A 20,620-nucleotide genomic window follows, 5' to 3' on the forward strand; every position below is an offset into this window, starting at 1 on the left:
ATTTTCAAATACGTAGTCTAGATTTTTCTTTTATCTAGCAGCGCATTTGATACTATCTATGTATGCTAATGATTGCCATGGCTTGTAATTACTGTAAGGAAGTTGAAAAATAGTTGAAATTACATAGTTTACAAAATGTACGTATGTTGATCAAGCAAAAATTTGCCATCATTTATCCAGCAGTTTTGGTCTCATGCTTCCAATCGGAATTTTACTGTTTTAGTGAGCCAACGTTGGCAATTGAATTTGGTTGGCAACTACTCGACTAAGCGGTCAATTATCACGTAGGGCCAACGTTGGCAATTAAGTTTGGTTGGCAAGTACTCGGCGACATGACCAATTACCTCATAGAGTCAACGTTGACAGTTGAGTTAGTTGGAAAATTCTCAGCTAAGCGGCCAATTATAACGTAGGGCCAACGTTCGCAGTTGAGTTTATTGGCAAATTCTCGGCTAAGCGGCCAGTTACTAAGTAGGGACGTTGGCAATTGAGTTGGTTGTGCAAATTCTCGGCTAAGCGGCCAATTGCCACGTAGAATCAACGTTGACAATTGAGTTGGTTGACAAATACTCGGCTAAGCGGCCAATCGCCACGTGGGGTCAACGCGGAAAGTTAAGTTGGTTGGCAAATAATTGGCTAAGCGGCCAATTACCACGTAGGGCCAACGTTGGCAATTGAGTTGGTTGGCGAATACTAGACTAAGTGGCCAATTACCACGTAGGGTCAATTTGGCAATTGAGTTACTTGTGCAAATACTCTGCTAAGTGGTCAATTAAAACGTAACCAGTTGGCTAACTTATCGTTTCGTACTGTCTCAGCTATTATTATTATTATTATTATTATTATTATTATTATTATTATTATTATTATTAATTTGCTATTAATTTGATATAACGGGGTAAATTGAGCCGTGAAACAACTCTTCTTCCGTTGTCTGATCAACAGAACGTATATAGGCTATATAGCCCTACACCTGTGAATGATGAAACCAGAAAAATCAATAAAATAAATCATATACCAGAATATTATGTTACAATGGCGGCTCCTCAAGGTAAAAAATAAAAATTTTATTGCTACAAGCTAAGGGAAGACAGCTTTAAATTTTTACTAACGTGACTTCCCTTTAAGAGGCGTCATTGTTATATGTATATAGACGCCCACATAAAATTGAAATAAATGTAAGAAAAAGGAAGGAAAAGGACAGACGGGAAATGTTGAACTTCTAAGGATATTGGCGGCTGGCCGCCATCTTGGATTAATGCAAAATTTCTTAAAGAACAATTATGGGTTCTCATCTGTCCTTTCCCTTAAGTTTATACTTCGTAGAATGGAAATACGGTAAATGAGAATTTGGCAGAATACGTTAATAGTGTTGCTTCATTTAAAATAATAATTTGTTGTCTCCTTTTTTTTATTATAGGCTGAATTGTTTGACGCAGTTCGTCGCCGACGTCGAGAAGATACAAGCGACGATGAGGATCAAGGACTACCCCACAGCCCTTGCAATTCACCTACCACTGCCGATATCCTCGAACAGGGGCTCAAGGTAAGCCATTTCTCTATATATTTTTTCTGTAGTTCTTCGACCACAATGACTTAATAATATATATCTGACGCTCCGTGAGATCATTAGAGTTTGTAAGATTCATCTTGACTTGGTTCCAGCGAAAGCTTGTCATTGGTGTGTATATAATTTTGCTAGAATATGCGTGTACTTATGCTAGTCAAAAAGACTTCAGATAGTTGTTGTCGTGTAGGCGATGTCAATTGACAAGTAGCCAATTAAAGAAGTGGTGTTTTGTTACGGTTTTGTCAGAATACTATCTCTGTAACAGTAACTTGGCAACAGCGTGTAACAGGCTTACACGGCAGGTGGGTCAAATTAGATATCACGAATTCTAGAAGACAATTTCTCTGATTATATAAGATCACCTGCATAAGAACGACTTGCATTGAATTTAGTAGATCATTCTAGTGGACTGTATAATATTGTAATGTTAGTACGTACGTAAGTCCCGTTACTCCACACGATAATTCTTGAACGAAAGCTAATTTTTTAATTCTTTTTTTCTTCAATAGACAGCTAGAGAGCGATTATTCTGGCCGAGTTTGTTAATAGAGTCAATTTATTAAACATCCTTACGGGTGACGGTGATTTTAACTCCTTTTGACTATCCAAATCCCATTCATTTATAAATGTACGTTTCAGTTGGTTCTCTTTACTGTCTTTAGCAGAGTTTATGTAATTTGGCATTTCTTTTGGAGTTGTCGATTATTAATGTAATAGATTGCAACCTTACTATTTCTCATGAAGCTTCCATCTGTACAGCTGCATTAATATAACTTGTGGTTACATTACCCTATTCTCATGAAGCTTTCATCGGTAGAGCTGCATTAACATAACTAAAGTTTACATTACCCTATTCTCATGAAGCTTACATCGGTACAGCTGCATTAACATAACTAGCGGTTACATTACCCTATTCTCATGAAGCTTCCATCGGTACAGCTGCATTAATATAACTAACGTTTACATTACCCTATTCTCATGAAGCTTACATCGGTACAGCTGCATTAACATAACTAACGTTTACATTATCCTATTCTCATGAAGCTTCCATCAGTAGAGCTGCATTAACATAACTAGCGGTTACATTACCCTATTCTCATGAAGCTTCCATCGGTACAGCTGCATTAACATAACTAGCGGTTACATTACCCTATTCTCATGAAGCTTCCATTGGTACAGCTGCATTAATATAACTAACGTTTACATTACCCTATTCTCATGAAGCTTACATCGGTACAGCTGCATTAACATAACTAACGTTTACATTATCCTATTCTCATGAAGCTTCCATCAGTAGAGCTGCATTAACATAACTAGCGGTTACATTACCCTATTCTCATGAAGCTTACATCGGTACAGCTGCATTAACATAACTAGCGGTTACATTACCCTATTCTCATGAAGCTTCCATCGGTACAGCTGCATTAATATAACTAACGTTTACATTACCCTATTCTCATGAAGCTTCCATCGGTACAGCTGCATTAACATAACTAACGTTTACATTACCCTATTCTCATGAAGCTTCCATTGGTAGAGCTGCATTAACATAACTAACGTGTACATTACCCTACTTTCATGAACCTTCCATCGGTACAGCTGCATTAACATAACTAACGTTTACATTATCCTATTTTCCTTTAAAACAAGAAAAAAAGAAAAAGGAAAGTCTTGATAGACCCGAGATATTGTATAATGAAAAGTGTTTGTAGCTCGTTGTTAAAGCTTACCCATACTAGATACGTTTACTTATGGTGCCTTTTAAATTCGCTTTTAGAGCCCAGAATCGGAACGGGCCAAAGTTACAGTAGCATGCAACATGTAGTTTTCTTAGTGCTTTTAATTGAGGAGAGTATTATAGCGATAAAGATCTAAATCTTTTTGTTATTGTTTTGACAGCTTAATCGCTGTTAGCTGTCGTTGGGAACATGTCACGTTTTTTGATTAGCAGAGGCCGTGAACCAGAAAAGGTCTTGTTGCTACTTGTTTTGTGAAGGACGAAAGCCACAAAATAAACCACACCCTTTCAATTCGTTAAAAATACTTTTTATTATTTTTTCCGTGTTTGCCATAAGAAGTATTGTTATTTAGTAATGAAGCAATATCCATTGTATAGTTTACATACAATTAACTGTGTATACTTAATATTTTGAAGGCAATTGTGTGTTCTGAGTGATTGTTTCGACGTTAATGGACGTACTGTAGGATAATTTGATTGTTGGGTATGTTTGAAGAATTTGTCTTTTTTCTCGTGTAAGATGAAATGTTACTAGCATCCATGTTTCAGTAGGAATATTATGATAACTAGACCAGCGTACAAGATAAAGAGTTGAGCCTGTCTTGTCTCGGAGATGGTATCTCTTTTAGTTGGAAGAGCTGTCTCGTCTCATCTCATGGTAAATCCTAAAGATAATGGGCCTTATACAGATTCGTTCTGATGCGTGATTAGTGCAATACTAAAGCGTTCGACCAACACATGTTTTCTGCAGTAGTAAGGCCTTTAGTATGACCCTAATTTTCTAAGTTTTCTTTTTTTCATTATCATGATGCTAGTCATAGGGGGTTATACTTTCTTTTCGGAGCAGATATTTTGTTCATCTATAATCACGTCAAGATAGGTGATCTTAATTAGTGTTTCTGACGAGACGAGACGAGACGAAAAATTGTTTTCTCGTCTCATCTTGTAAATTTTGTAGACCACGTCTCGTCTCAATTCTCGAAAAAATCTATGTACAAAATTTATCTCCTGATTTTTTCTTAATATCATTAGAAGTAAACAGAATCCTTCCGCATCACGAGAGGGACATGAAGAATTAATAACAACATTAAAACCTTGTTTATTGTTATAGTGTGTAATGACTTGCATATTTTTAAACGTTGATAAAGGCAGTACAGACACATTATGTTCGTATAGACATTTTTTTAAAATTATAGTTTTTATATTATGGATAATGAAAAACTTGGGTGAACTAATGTTGCCCACGGTACACGCGAAATTTCTCGTCCCCTCTCGAATACGAGATAAGAGTAGACCTTTATTTGATTTGATTTTCTTTAGTTTAGCGACTCTTTCAGCAGCGAGGCTATAAGAGACGTGGACCTACAGTTTAATATGGAATCCGTACCACGTGAGCTTCCACCGTGAATCGAACCCGGATCTTCCACGTCAGAGGCACGTACTTTAACCATGTAGCCACGAGAAAGCTCCAGGGTAGACCTTAACTTGCTTGGTGTGCATATAAAATATTTTTTGGCCAAACTTCACATACAAGTAGACTTTTGCTTACTTAGTACACATGTGAAATATTTTTGATCACATTTGACATGAAAGTAAACCTTATAGCTTACGTAATGCACATGTGAAATATTTTTTAGCAAACTTGACATGAAGGTAGACCTTAGCTTTCTTAGTGCACATGTGAAATATTTTTGACCAAACTTGACATGAAGGTAGACCTTAGCTTTCTTAGTGCACATGTCAAATATTTTTTTACAAACTTGACATGAGGATAGATCTTAGCTTACTTAGTGCTCATGTGAAATATTTTTGATCAAACTTGACATGTGGGTAGACCTTAGCTGGTCGGTATGCATGTAAAATATTTTTTGACCAAACTTGACATGAAGTTAGATCTTATCTTACTGAATGCGCGTGTGATATATTTTTGAACAAACTTGATATGGAGGTAGACCTTAGTGATTTTTTTTCTGTGCAGACATTTGACTCCCGAGTTACGGCCCGTCATAGTTGAAGTTAGACTTTGACATTTTATTTTTACCAAATTCTTTTCCTAATTGCTATTTGCAACACGGATTAGGAGAAAAGACAAATATGTTAAACGTTAATTTGACTGGTGACACTGACAGAGGCATTCTATCTTTGATTACTTTTTAGGGTTACATACTTTTATAAATTATGAAAATTTTAACGGATTAAATTTTTTAAAAAATAATACAATGTTTAAATTATCAAATTATGTAAAATAAAAAGTAATAATTAAAACTAAAAATTAACTTCAGAATTAATTAAAATTAATATTAATATTTTTTGCTACTATATATATGAGGGCTGTTTGGGTCGTGAAAGTCAATGTATGTAAAATGTAGTAGATAATATTAAGAACGTAGAAATGATTTATTATAAGAAGTTACTGTTCCTATGTAATATTAGAATACAGTATTAATAGTGTTTAGTGTATATCATGTAAGTGCAGTATAAATTCATATGACGTCTGATTCCCTTCCCCCAATGAACTGGAGGACGCAAAAATTTTACACCAAGTTTTCCGGTGCTTTTGGTGTTAGTTGATAACACCATTGTCTAGTACGCTTCAGTTCATCTTCGATTTGTTTTAGTTTTTTTTTTTTTATTCTAAAGTCCCTTTAAGCAGCAAGGCTATATGAGATATGGACCTACAGCTAGACGTGATTCGAACCACATGAGCTCCCGCCGGGAACCGAACCCGGTCCTCCCACGCCGATGTATTTAATGAATTTAACTAATATCCATACATCTCAATTTTATTCTCAGTATGTTCATTATGACTTGACGTTGAAGATTCTTCTACAGGGTGCTACAAAAATGTGTGACACAATATTTTGGGGACAGATGACTCACATCAAAATAAGAAAAGAAGTTCATATGGAGCTGTGCTTAAAAGTGGATAGTTTCGGAGCCATAGGGTGCGTGAAACAAGTTAACTTTTAAAGTTCACAGCTCCACTACTATGGAACCTATCGTAGTCAGGTCAAGACATCACTGAGGAACTGCTATGTGAACTATTCAAATATCCATGTCTAAGAATGTTCCAGTACTTGCACACCATTTTTTAGAAGCTAGTGGAGAGTGATCAAGTACTTCCAAACAGCCTCTCTAAAAATGATTGTGCAAGTACCGGAGGTTCTGAAAGATGGATATTTCGATAGGTATACAAGTTCTTCAATGGTGTCTTGACCCGACTACGATCAGTCCGATAGTAGTAGAACAATGCACCTTTAAGAGTCTTCATCCCGGCGAAATTAAAATACCGCTAATTTTACAGTAATTGTGTGATATCTTAAAATAGATAAAAAGATAATTGAAATATGGAATAAGAGCGCCCTAGACAATATTATTTTGCGTGAGGTACCGTTATCACAAGTCACCTAGTGGCTTTCCGTTTTCAGCTGTTTAGAAACGCGAAAATAAATGCCGATTTTCAAGATGGCTCGAAATCGGAAGCAGGAGATAAGTGAGTCGTGATAACGGTTTCTTATGTAAAATAATATTGTCTAGGGCGCTCTTGTTCCACATTTCGATTGTCTTTTATCTATTTGAAGATATCACATAATTATTGTAAACTTAGCGGTATTTTAATTTCGCCAAATGAAGACTCTTAAAGTCCATTTTTTTTTCATGTTTTCGACACCCTATAACTACGCAACTATGCATTTTCGACCACAGGTCCATCTAAACTTTTTCCTATTTTGATACGAGGAATATGTTTCCAAAAAATTGACAAATATTTGTAACATCCTGTATATTGTTGTACGCAATTGTCGAAATTTTAGCTTTAAATGAAAAACACGGAAGAAGTATCATTATTACTCTGCAGCATTTCGTGGCAAAATTAAAATGATATATTAATGAGCCACGCTGTAATGCGTGGAAAATAGTAAAGAATTAATTGCTAATAAATATTTTGTGAAAAGTTACGTGCAATGAATTAGGAGAGTAATCTTTCACAGACAGTTTTAAGGAATATATAAACTAATTTTCTCGTATATATACGATTTCACACACGTAAAGAATCATTTCACTTGTTAGGCATTCTTTTTTAGGCATTTTAATAATAAAAATAACTCCCATTAGTTAATAATCGATTTATTGAGAAGAAACCTCTGCAGCAATAGTATGTTCCTCTTAGAAACTCATAAATAGAAAGTTTTCTTAATAAACTTCCGGTAGTTTCTATATAAAGAAAATGTTGGAAAATATTTTTGACACATGAGTTTAACCCAATTGTTCTCACTTCCTTTGATATAAAATCTATCTGCTTTTTTGTTAATTATCTTCTTCGTTTTTCCGTTTATCACTTCAGTTAACACAGTGTATCGTGCATCAGTGAAAGGATTGCAGTTATTCTTTTGTCCGTTATTGTTATTATTATACAACCAGTTTTTTTATATTTTATAATCGATTTGTTAGTTATCTTTTTGTTTGTTGTGTGATGAGTTATTGTGTAAATGAGCTGCTGTAAAATTCGTGTTAATCGTTACGTTTACTTCGTGTTTAATTTGGTGTCAATGCAAGTTAAAGATGTGCTCCAGTTGTCTCTTACGAAAAAGGTAATATTGACATGTGTTTTTGATATATCTATATATTAATATGCTAGAAAAGTTTATATGTTTGTGGCCAATCCTTTCGACAGCGAGTTCTCGGGAACCATAAGCTCTAGAAAGATGACGTTTTGAGTGATCGATTGCAAATTTTGTGCAGATTGTTCAGTTTTAATTGAATATTTAAAAAAACGACCATTATTTCTTTATTACATTTTTAGAGATACACTGGAAGTGTTGAAATTTTAAAAAGGTAAAACATCACATCTTACGAGTTATACATTCCAACACTACATATTTGTATAGAGGGGTTAGTATACCTCTCAGGCGCTTGTTTCATGGCCAAATGATTATGAAAAACGATATCCAATCTCAGATGAACATTTATTGTTTCGAGCGTTTTGCCCATTGAACACCATATATCACTGACATTATAATTAATTGTGTGTGTAATGTATTTGCTTATTACATACTGCATGTAAGAAGAAAGAAAACACTGATCATACATGAATTATAAACTCCAACTGGAAGTAGGCTCAGATCTTGCAAACAGTGCGAAATATTGAAAAAATCTCCCCTTTATAGTAAATTTTACCGATTTTTAGCAAAATGTCTTTCACTCGTGTCCAGATGTGAGGAATGAAAAGGGATTCATACTCATAAAGTGAATGTTGCGTTGTGTAGAGAGCGCAGGTTCAGCTAGTTTCTGATAAAAATATTATTATGAATAATATTCTGTTATTGAGAAGTATTCCTAAAGATGAAGAATAATGGTTTAATAAACCTTTTTGGTTTAGTAGAACGTCTAATAGCGTAATAGACCGTCGAATTACAAACATAATTCATTCGGTAACGCTGTAGGTAAACAGAAATTATTTTTCTCATTGAAATCTATGTAAATACAATTGATCCGTTCTAGCCACAGAAACATAATACTGTATGTACGCATTTATTCAGATTTTCAAGTGCTTTTCGTGTGATGAACAATATAGAGTGAAAATAATATCATCTTTTTCGAAGACAAATAAATAACACTTAACTAAATAAAGCAATATGAGGGTTAAAAATACAAAAAGTGAAAAAAAGAAAATAAAGGATTTTTGGAACACAGAAACTCTGAGATGGACATGAGCCACATTGAGATTAGTTAGCGCGAGCCTCTTTGGGGATAGTGAGCTTGAGCTAAAGCGACTGTGAGTCTGAGCTATCATGAGCTACATTGAGATTAGTGAGCGCGAGCTTCTTTGAGCCTGAGCTAAAGCGATTATGAGTGAGCTATCATACGCTACATTGAGATTAGTGAGCACCTAGTCCTTTTGAGGATAGTGAGCCTAAGGTAAAGCGACTGTGAGTCTGAGCTGTCATGAGTCTAAGTGAGGTTAGTGAACGTCGAGCCACTTTGACGATACTGAGTCTGAGCTAAAACGCTGTAAATCAGCTATTGCGAGCTTCATTGAAATTAGTGAGCATCGTGCCCTTTTGAGGATAGTGAGCCTGAGCTTCTTCGAGCTCAAGCGAGCAGATTATTTAAAGTTTAACGTCCCACGATTATGCTCCAAGGCTAAGGGAGACAGTGATGATGATAATGAATGTAATAGCGGAATGACAAGTGGAAGGAAACAGGAGGATCTCGAGAAAACTCACGCACACGGTGTTTTTCACCATAAAGCACACTTGACGCAAGATGGGATCGAACTGAAGACCCGACGCACTAAGTGTGAGTACACTACCACTGAGCCACTGCGGCCTGAACGTTCGACACAGGTTTTACTGCAATAATACAGATATGATTTTGTACCTACTTCTCGTATATAATTTGGTTATAGAACTGTGATGTCTAAAGAACCCTTCCTGAGTGTTGCTTCATTAGGGTTCATTGTCCTCTGATGCCATGCGAGGGAAGAAGATGAAGGACTCGCAGTGTTAAGGAAAAAAATAAAAGAAGACAAGGAAAGGTGAGGAGAAAAAGCCATCTAAATATGTATACTTGTTCAACTGCCTTCCTTCGATGGCAACAACACTTCCCGCAGTTCCATTTCTTATGGACTGACCTAGTAGATTATTTATAAGGCTCAACCATGTCGAAAGGTTAAAAGAGCAAGAAATTATATTTATTATCATTTGTTAGCTTTTAATAATAGAGAATGGAAGTCTTGGTTTGATTTTTCTTTATGCAGTTTTTTTTCCTCTTTTTAAATCTCTTTCTATGACCTTCAGAACGAAAACAAATATCATGTGTATTGTGACAGCATAACGGGATATGAAGCTAAAAGATTGTGTACAATCCAATCAGCAGTAATAAGATTCATGACATTCTAGCGAAGGTGTTGTCCCTTCGTTCTGCTTTTTATGAGTTATGTGTCGTCAGTGATGTAACTGGGAGGAGGGACAAACGGAGCTTGTGCCCCGGGCGCGGGATTGGGAGGGCGCAAAAATGGGCAAATATTTGGGGGAGCGTTTTGGTCAGGGGGGCGCTAAGACGAGTTCTTGCCCAGGGCGTCACTAGTGTATTTGCGTCACTGTGTGTACTTCGAATATTGCAGAATATTGTGGTTCAATGGTAAAGCTCTCGCCTCTGATTACATAGTTGATAGTTGGTAGTACCTCCAGATTTAACTAACTAGTTCATACTAGATTTACTATCTTAAATAACCTAAACTAGAAATACAAATCACTGAATAAGGCAACGTTTATTTAAAAATAATAAATGTGTAACAGTTTCATCATCTAACTAAACACATTGGCTTTATCAGTCACTGTCATATTGGCGACAGTTTCGCCAACTAACTGAACATATTGGCTTTATCAGACACTGTCATATTGGCGACAGTTTCGCCAACTAACTGAACATATTGGCTTCATCAGACACTGTCATATTGGCGACAGTTTCGCCAACTAACTGAACATATTGGCTTTATCAGACACTGTCATATTGGCGACAGTTTCGCCAATTAACTGAACATATTGGCTTCATCAGACACTGTCATATTGGCAACAGTTTCGCCAACTAACTGAACATATTGGCTTCATCAGACACTGTCATATTGGCGAAAGTTTCGCCAACTAACTGAATATATTGGCTTCATCAGACACTGTCATATTGGCGACAGTTTCGCCAACTAACTGAACATATTGGCTTCATCAGACACTGTAACAAACAAGATGGAGTTGCGTATAAATATAAAAAAGATGCTAGAAACTAGTCTGAACGCTGATACTCAGCAGAATCAGACGCTGAATTAGGTGAATCAACTAAAGAATCGCAGTTCAGAAGGATTCTTGTATATTTATACGCAACTCCATCTTGTTTGTTACAGTATCTAATGAACCCAATATGTTCAGTTAATAAGCAAAATTGTTATACATTTATTAGTTTTAAATATACGTTCTATGCTCAGGGATTTGTATTTCTAGTTTAACCTATCCTTAATCCAAATTATAGGTAACTATATCAAAGATAAATGACCAAAGTCGTTACTTATTAATTAACCCTTTCGCTGCGGCATTAAATTTTCAGGTGGTTCCTGGAAAGGGGTACAATTAAGCAACCAAAAAATGAAGTTTTCATATTTTCTTGAAATATGGTTTAAAGACACCAAAAATGTCTATTAGAAATATAAATTGTATAAATGGCTGAACATGTCAAATTCAGTCATTATATTTCTAACCTGACCATTGCTACCTGCAAAGTTTTGAACTCTTTCAGATTCCAAATCTGAAAGACTGTCAACTTCATCTTCACCTCCTGACACATCTGAATCAAATCCTAGCAAAAATGCAGCTTTCTTACTATCACTGATGGTCTTACTGTTGTCCGGCAATGTTTCCTGTTGTACTTTGCTAACCTCAAACCCACAAATACACCACAACGGAACGACGCAAAGCTTTCGTATTAATTCGTGCTTAACTTCAAAGTTCCAAGAAACCACCATCAGTTGGCAGTACAATGCAACACATTATCACTACCACATGTTGCGTACACAATAACCGACCGAAATCGACTATCTCAGCGAAGTATAAACAGAAATAGACGTTGTGGACTAAAGTCGATTTCCACAGCGAAAGACAAAAATTCTCAGATCGACTAAAGTCGACTTTCGCAGCGAAAGAGTTAAATAACCCAGTTTTAGTATCAACAGGAGAATGATGTTATAAATTTAATAGAACTGTGTTGTAGTTAGCATGGAATAAATATTATAGTATGTATTCAAATATTTCTGACCTTTCAGTGAGATAATTGTTTAAATTTTAAATACCCCTCTATGAACTAATCGTTCTCCTGGGGGTACATGTACCCCAGATTGAATAAGACTAGTCTAAAATATTTCGCTCTAAAGAAAGTTTATGAAGTGAATTTGAATTTTAAAAAAAAATGAAGCAAGCAGGAACCAGGGAAGAAAGAAAGAAATATAGAAAAGGAATACAAAACAAGTGAAGGTGAATATTGGTTGCAGTGGCGTAGCGTCCTGGTAGCTGTGGAAGTGCCGTTTTCCCTGAATAAACAGAATAGTCCATTAATGCAAATAATACAATAAGATTTAAGAGTAATTTAAAATATTTAGAATAATTCATTAAGGTTGGTTTAAAGGGACAAGTTCTGCCGATAGATGACACCACAGTCTTCGTATCTCTTCCATGTATTTTTTGTCTTTCACGAAAATTCACGATTTCTCCATAATCTATGGAAGGCAATAGTCCGTGCCGATTTTTTATTTAGAATTTTTTTCATTGTTGAATTGGCTTGATTGTTGAAATGGATATCCAAACCTCTAACAATGGAACTATTTCAACAATGAAGAAAATTCTAAATAAAAAATCGGCACGGATTGTTCCCTTTAATAGGTTAAGTTCCTTCTCTAGAAATTTGAAGTCTCTAGGTTGAAATTTATAAAAGAAATTATAAATTTTCGTGAAAGGTAAAAAATACATGGGAGAGATACGAAGACAGTAGTGACATCTATCGGCAAAACTTGTCCCTGTACACTAACCTTAATATTCAGAAAAATGCGTTAAAAATAACAGCTTCTCCTAAGTAGGAAATCACGCTACGCCACTGATTGGTTGAGTGATGATATTGTTAACTATGTGATATTGACTTGTTACAGTAGCGTACCCAGGAATTTATTTCGGGGGGGTTCCAAACTAAATATGAAGGTATTTTATATTAAAATTCCTAAAATTGCCCCTAAAATTAGGCTAAATTTTAAAAAAAAGTCGAAATTTCGGGGGTGGTCCGGACCCCCGTGACCCCCCTTGCGTACGTCCCTGACTTGTTATACTACAATTTGCTACGCCCAAGATTCCGATTTGTGATACGATACTTGAATAAATTAGATACTCGAATTCGGAAGAATAACAATCATCTTTCAGGCTCACTTTCAAACTGGCTGATATGATGTGTCGTTAGTCAATTTTGTATAACGGCTTTTACTGCAGTGCCGTCTATAGGACAATTTATGAAATACGTATTGTGTGTATATCACCATACGAATAACCTGTATAGCAGATAACGAAACGAGGCATAATTTTCATGACGACATAGTTCTTCCAATAGAAACGATACGCTTTCTCAGATGGAATGGTGACATCATGTTTTGCCTAATAACCTCTGGCAATTGTTTATATATATGGAATCTCAAAAGCAACTGTAGGCGAATCTTCAAGTTAAGATTCGCCTAGTGCGAAATTATATTGATAATACTGGCTAGAAAAAAAAATACTGGCTAGAAACAAACAACGTTTATTTTACAAATTGACTTAAGATGTTGTGTTAATCGGAGTTCATAACGTTCACTCCTATACTGCACTCACTCAAGGCTGTAAGAATCCAAACTTTTGCCTGTGTCTGTTAGTAGAAATCTCTTCGGAAAACTACGCAATAGTTATAAAGCTTCAACAATCATTGTGATGGTATATTAAATAAATGACGTAATTTCTTAACTGCTTGTCTGGGAAATTGTCTAGTTTCCTTTGCTTAAATGAATTCCGCCTAAAAGCAACACTTTCACTTTTATTTACATTGTTGATCAAGTAGAAAAGACTTCATTTATACCTATTGCAAATCAAACGATGATCTGGCTTCAAAAGACTCGTTGATACGCATCATGAATCTCCCATGGCAGAGGTATATTGTTGCGACTCACTTTCTTTGGTGTTGGCGAATTTAGTTTTACTCTCTGTGTAATAAAACTATGATGATGCAAAAATGTTAACTTTTAAGGATCCTTCGTGACGAATTCAATTAACTTAGATTTATGTTTGGTTACATACAGTCAGTGTTCCCAAAATATTTTGCTTAAGTCCCTATAACTAAGTTAAAATGTCCCTACTTTTCACCGAAAAGTCCCTACGGGAAATTTTAACTTACATATTACAATAGTACCCACTATAGTGTACAGCCATGCATTACAGTGTCACTACAAAACGTTGCTAGATAAAATTATGTAGTATGTACTTTTACTCACCAGAAATCCGTTATGGACGCTAATTTTGTTTGCTATCATTAGCATTTTCTGAAAACATGAAAAGACACTCTTGTATTTCACATAGAGCTACTTTCTAGAACCACTGGATTCGAACCCTTTAAAGAACAAGCGAACCTTTATAGTACTTTGGTTGTGGATCCGTTGTGTAGACTGTCGTTCTCTCTCTCTCTCTCTCTCTCTTTTTTTTTTAAAAAAAAAAGTTTCAAAAAAATTTAGGATTATTAGTATAGCGCCGTAACTTAGATTTTTTTCTGGGGGACAAGAATTAATATGCGTATTTGGGCCCCCTAGAAAAAGTTGTTTTTCTAATTCTTGGCCCCCCTCTTGCCATCTTTCTCTTACTCTTTATGGTTCCCCTTAGTCTGTGGACCCTCTCGCACGGCAAGATCTGTGGGGTCGTTAGTTACGCCCCTGGGCTCGTTCCATGCACGACAAATTAAGTAATGGGACAATATTGACAAATCTCAAAGCAATATGAATCATATTTCTAGGGCTGCTAATAGTAGACTGAAATGAGCCCACGATTCATTTTTTGTTTTATTTCCCTTTTGTGTGCTGTTTTGTTTACGTATTGTAGTGAACGTATTTGATGCCGTATATGGAGTAAGAAAATTTTGTCTTAAAATGGGTCCCCTCGAACGGTGGTGGGATGCGCACGAGACAAGATTTGTGGCTGTCTCGTCTCGAAAATGTGTCGTTAAAGTGATGTCTCGACTCGAAAAATGTATATTTCTCTATTGGAAGAGCCGTGTCTCGACTCGAATTTTGTCAGGAAAATCCTGTCTCGACTCGTCTCGTGCGCATCCCTAAACGGTGGGGAGATTCCCTGGGGGGCAGTTGCCCCCCACAAGTTACAGCCCTGATTAGTATGTACGTAAAGAGTATGTGTATCTCAGCTAGGAAAACACAAGCAACAATCTGCTAGTTAACGTATATATGCATACGTAAATAAATAATTTCTTCCAGTAAAATAAAAACTCACTTAAGGTTGGTTTAAAGGGACAAGTTTTGTCGATAGATGGCAGTACAATCTTCGTATCTCTTCTATGTATTTTTTACCTTTCACGAAAATTCACGATTTCTCTTACAAATTTCAGCCTACAGACTTCAAATTTTTAGAAATGTAACTTCATAATCTATCGAAGGCAATAATCCGTGCCGATTTTTTATTTAGAATTTTCTTCATTGTTGAAAAGGCTTGATTGTTGAAATGGATATCCAAACCTTTAACAATGGAACTGTTTCAACAATGAAGAAAATTCTAAATAAAAAAATCGGCACAGATTGTTCCCTTTAATAGGTTATGAAGTTCCTTCTCTAAAAATTTGAAGTCTCTACGTTGAAATTTGTAAAAGAAATTGTAAATTTTCGTGAAAGGTAAAAAATACATGGGAGAGATACGAAGACTGTAGTGAGATCTATCGGCAAAACCTGTCCCTTTACACTAACCTTAAAGTTATTACTGGCAATGAACGATATACATTTTAGCGCCAGAAAGTTTGATTTTTTTTTCTTCTTTCGATTTTCTCGAAATCTACACATGAGGCTTTACACTCGCGCATATCATTCTGTTTGACTCAGTGTGATCTATCGCTTGTTCTGTGTCTCATCCTTGGACATTTTTTTTTCGTTCAATTCTAATAATATTATTGAATTTTAAGTTAATTCGAAGAGTTAACTACACCTAAACAACACAATAAATTATGTAATAAATATAAACAGCTAAAGATGTATAGATGTGTTTTATATTCCTGTGTTTATATCTCTGTAGTTGAAATATGGAAATTCTTAAGGTTTTGACGTATATGTGTAGTTTCCTTGAGGAAGAAGGGAAAGTATGTGTTCTTAATGTACTTCTTCACATGGAATGCACGTTCTGCCTCACAACGTGATTTTATTTTTCTCCTTTTTCTTATCTCTATATATGACGTAACAACAAACGCTTCGTTAGTTCACGTAAAACAACTAATTTCCTAATAAGGGTAACATACAGTGTATAATATGGATTTTATGTTGCATTTTTATAAAAGTCTTTTCCACTCTTTTATGAACGTGTTAATGGTATTCTTGCCGCGACACATTTATGTATATAACTTGGCTGGTTTGGTGCTGCATTTTTTGTGGAATATTAAAAGAATAGATAAGGGGGGACTCGATGGCTTACCGGTAGGACGTTCTCCTCTACTTGCAAGGGTCATTAATTCGATCCCAAACTGAGGCCGGTATCGTGGTCGTGCAATCTGCTCTCTTGGAAAATAGTGTGGTGATCTCTTGAGATAGTGCTTGTGGAGAATGGCCTATATCAGCCATGTACAACAGCCGGCCCACTGAGACCTGTAATCCAGGCCGCCTGACTCGTTATTGAAAATTAATTTCTTACGTAATCTCCTAAACTGAGCTGAAAGCTTTTCTTGGATAACTGATGTCCGTCTTGAAAATATCCTCCGCGTTGGAACATCCAGTGTAGAGTGTACCACCGAATATTGGCGAAATGGTCAGGTGTTCCACTAAAGTGGTAAATAACTAGATTTTTCTGTTTTTCTTTAGTAAGTAAATCTTTTTGTTACCGTTATAACAGTTTTTATATTTCTCTGATATTAGTGTACAACGAATGATTTTATAAATTGAATATATCTGCATTAAATTATTGTCAAAATATTGTACATTGTCTCGTACGGCCCACGATATCTGTGGTTGACCCATTCCCTGTTCTAACTTGCACATGCCTGGCCTATATTATGGGAGTTGATCATGCATAATGATCTATGCATTGGCAAGCGCGCACCCAGAAATTTGTGTTGTGGAGTTAGAGACCTGTACGGGCCGGGCCCGGCCCTGCCCGCGGGCCGACTCTATTATTTCTTTGGGCCGGGCCGGCTTGGGCGGGCCGACACTGTTATTTCTTTGGGCCGGGCCGGGCTGGGGCAGATCAATTGCAATTCTTTAATAATTATTGACTTTCGTTAAACGATAATTGGAATAAAGCCAAACGTTGAAGAAGTGTGTCCGTGAAAAATGTTACAAAGAATGCAATAGCTATTTACAGTTTGTGTTGCTTAGCGGCTCCACTTTCACTATAGAGGATTGCTGGCATTATGCGGTAAATTGAGCTCTGACCTTGACCTTCACTGAACTCAAAATATAAAAAGAAGGGGTGGGAATGTTTTGCCTGTCACTAAACAATATTGCCTCTTCACTTTATGCTAAATATCAATTAAGTTAGATTTTTGTTACAGGAAATGGAGTTTTTGTTCTCTCGATGACAGGCAAAGTTCTAGGAGGCAATGATACCATTCGGGAGGCAAGCGTCAGATTGTGAACCAGATTTTAGAAAATGTTTCTGAGGGTTAGGTCAAATTTAGTACTAAATTTTGAGAAAGATAATCCTCGAGCTATTTTTTTTAAAAAAATTATCGGGCTGGGATCGGGCCAAAAATTTTAAAATTTATCGGGCCCGGGCCGGGCTTGGGCCAATAATTTTGAAAAAGTTATCGGGCCGGGCCGGGCTCGGGTCAAAAATCTCCAAAACTTTTCGGGCCCGGGCTGGGCCGGGCCTAGGTATGTTCGGGCTGGATTGGGCTCGGGCCGAAAAATTCGGCCCGTGCAGGTCTCTATGTGGAGTGTCTGTAGTTTGGGGGTGAAGATGCCCACCACTAGTAGTGCCTGTGTCTAGATAGTATTCAACTTGTATTATTCTACACTCGATAATGTGATAAGTAATTTTAAAGTACTGCGATCTACACTATCAGTAAAAACAATAGAACTAAATTGTTTCTGTAGAAAGAGTTCAGATGTAGCGTAAGAGCAAATTTTAAATAAATAAATAAATAAATAATGTATTTCAGGAGAATAAAAACTACCAACTGCGGCTGCTGTGGCAATAAACGACGTACTTTTTAACGCCGTAAATATTAGTTTTTCTTGATATTCTCGAAAATTACGCTGATAATATATCCTCAGTAATGCCATTTTGTTCAGTTCGTTGAGTTGAGTTGATTTTGAGTTTAACGTGCCGTTCAGCAGCTAGGCCATATAACACGTGGACCTACTGATTAACGTGGAATCCGAACCACATAAGCTTCCGCCGGGAATTGAATCTGGGTCTCCCACGCCAAAGGCGCCTACACTAACCGCTTACCCACGAATGAGCTATTTGTTCAGTTCGATGTGATCTATCAATATATACAGGGTGGCCCAAAAGTAGGTATACATCCCTGTACTGATCAAGTATAACATTCTAGCTTATAGGTTTGTTTGCTTCGACTGTTCCGAGATTAAGATATAAGTAAAAACACATTAACAACAAATAATAAAGAAACTAAGTCTACCTGATGGATAACAATAAGAAATGATACGAGTTGAGCAATGAGTTGATCAGTACGGTACTGTATACCTACTTTTGGGCCACTCTATATATAGACCAAGCGACCAATCTCGATCAAATGTGCAACATAGATTAGGTTCAGGCTGGGATGTGTGTGTGTGTGTGTTTTTTTTTTTTTTTTTTTTTTTAATCATTGATCGAAAATGATTGATACTAGTGTCAAATCCATAGCTTCCAGGTTCGCTAAGATTAACAGTGGCACTTCCGATGCCGTTTAAGGTTAATGAAAAGGGACAAGTTTTGCCGATATATGTCACTACAGTCTTCGTATCTCTCCCATGTATTTTTTTACCTTTCACGAAAATGTACAACTTCTTTTACAAATTTCCACCCAGAGACTTCAAATTTTCAGAGAAGGAACTTCGTAACCTATTAAAGGAAACAATCCGGGTCCGATTTTTTATTTAGAATTTTCTTCATTGTTGAAACAGTTCGATTGTTAGAGGTTTGGATATCCATTTCAACAATCAAGTCATTTTAACCAATGAAGAAAATTCTAAATAAAATATCGGCACGGATTATTGCCTTCGATAGATTATAAAGTTCCTTTTCTTAAAAAAAAAAAAAAAAAAAAAAAAAAAATTGAAGTCTGTAGGTTGAAATTTGTAAGAGAAATCGTGAATTTTCGTGAAAGGTAAAAAATACATGGGAGAGATACGAAGACTGTAGTGACATCTATCGGCAAAACTTGTCCCTTTAAAGCAACCTTAACTCCAAATTCAACCCTGCAACTTGGGGAAGGGTGAGGCGTATATATATATGTATCAGAGAGGGCTTCAGTAATAGTAAAAAGCTACTGACTAACGAAACATATCACTATTTTTCTTCTTTTTTTAACCCAATGAAACGGGTAATTGACGTTAGTATATATATCTGCACAGTATTACAGTGAAACAAAAGCGTAAGAAAATTGAGTATGATTTTTGGCTACTTCTTATTAACCACACAGTGTAATGTCGTTTTGGTTCTGATGTCATAATGAAAATCTTTATGAAGGTATACATCTGTGTCAGTTCTCTCCTAATGGATTGTGTGGTTATCGTACACCACGAATTTTTTAGGTTTACAAAACGATCTTTTATTGTGGATTTTGTCAAAAGTTATGCATGTAGATTATATATATATATATATATATATATATATATATATATATATATATATATATATATATATATATATATATATATATATATATATATATATATATATATATATATATATATACTCACCCGTATTATTTTGCTATGCTCGAGTAGATTGATCTGTTTAGTGGTAATGTTCTATCTTTCAGACAATTTTGTTTTCATTAAATACTAACAATATTGTAAAATAATTAGTAAATAAAAAATCTTAAATGACTATCAAGATATCATTAGAGAGAGAATTAAAATCGTTTGTTTCCCCCACGCCTAAATCTTTCGCTATACTCGTATTAGCACGACTAGCTTACTGCTTCCTCCTTTTTCCTCTCGTGGTTTCCAATGTTGTATGATTCCTTGGTTTTATCTTTTGGCCTCTGACTCGCTTTTCTGCACGGTTTGGTCATTAAACGGGTGGCTCGTCTCCTCTAATGATTTTTTTTTTTTTAATGGGTTAACACGAGTCTCGCGTTCGATTTCATGCTGTTTCCAATTTCCTGAAGATAACGTCGCTTCTTTTACCACTCTGAAGAATAAGTACGCTCTCGCTTGCTTCTTTGCTCGTTATCCACACTGACTTTGCGCTTTCCGAGTACGTCCTTTTTTTCTCATTCTTTTGTTTTCCGAGTAGTGAGCGCGCTTCGTTTAAGCTTTCTTCTCCCAGGAAGCGGAAAAAAGGAATCGCATTGGTCGTCTCTGTTATCTGTATTTTTGCAGAAGATTG

At 36.0% G+C, this 20,620-nt stretch overlaps 1 protein-coding gene across 2 annotated transcripts in view; it reads left to right on the top strand.

Annotated features, from left to right (window-relative positions):
* Positions 1-20,620, top strand: part of LOC145669684 (uncharacterized) — an 824,581-nt gene that overhangs the window by 655,552 nt on the left and 148,409 nt on the right. For both annotated transcript variants that reach the window (XM_081737956.1, XM_081737957.1), the window contains one exon: positions 1,421-1,546. In XM_081737956.1, the coding sequence (XP_081594082.1) occupies positions 1,421-1,546 (126 nt within the window). The remainder of the gene's footprint in view (positions 1-1,420; positions 1,547-20,620) is intronic.

This window comes from Thermobia domestica, chromosome 14 (assembly GCF_964235325.1).
Source record: "Thermobia domestica chromosome 14, izTheDome1.hap1.1, whole genome shotgun sequence".
NCBI lineage: Eukaryota > Metazoa > Arthropoda > Insecta > Zygentoma > Lepismatidae > Thermobia > Thermobia domestica.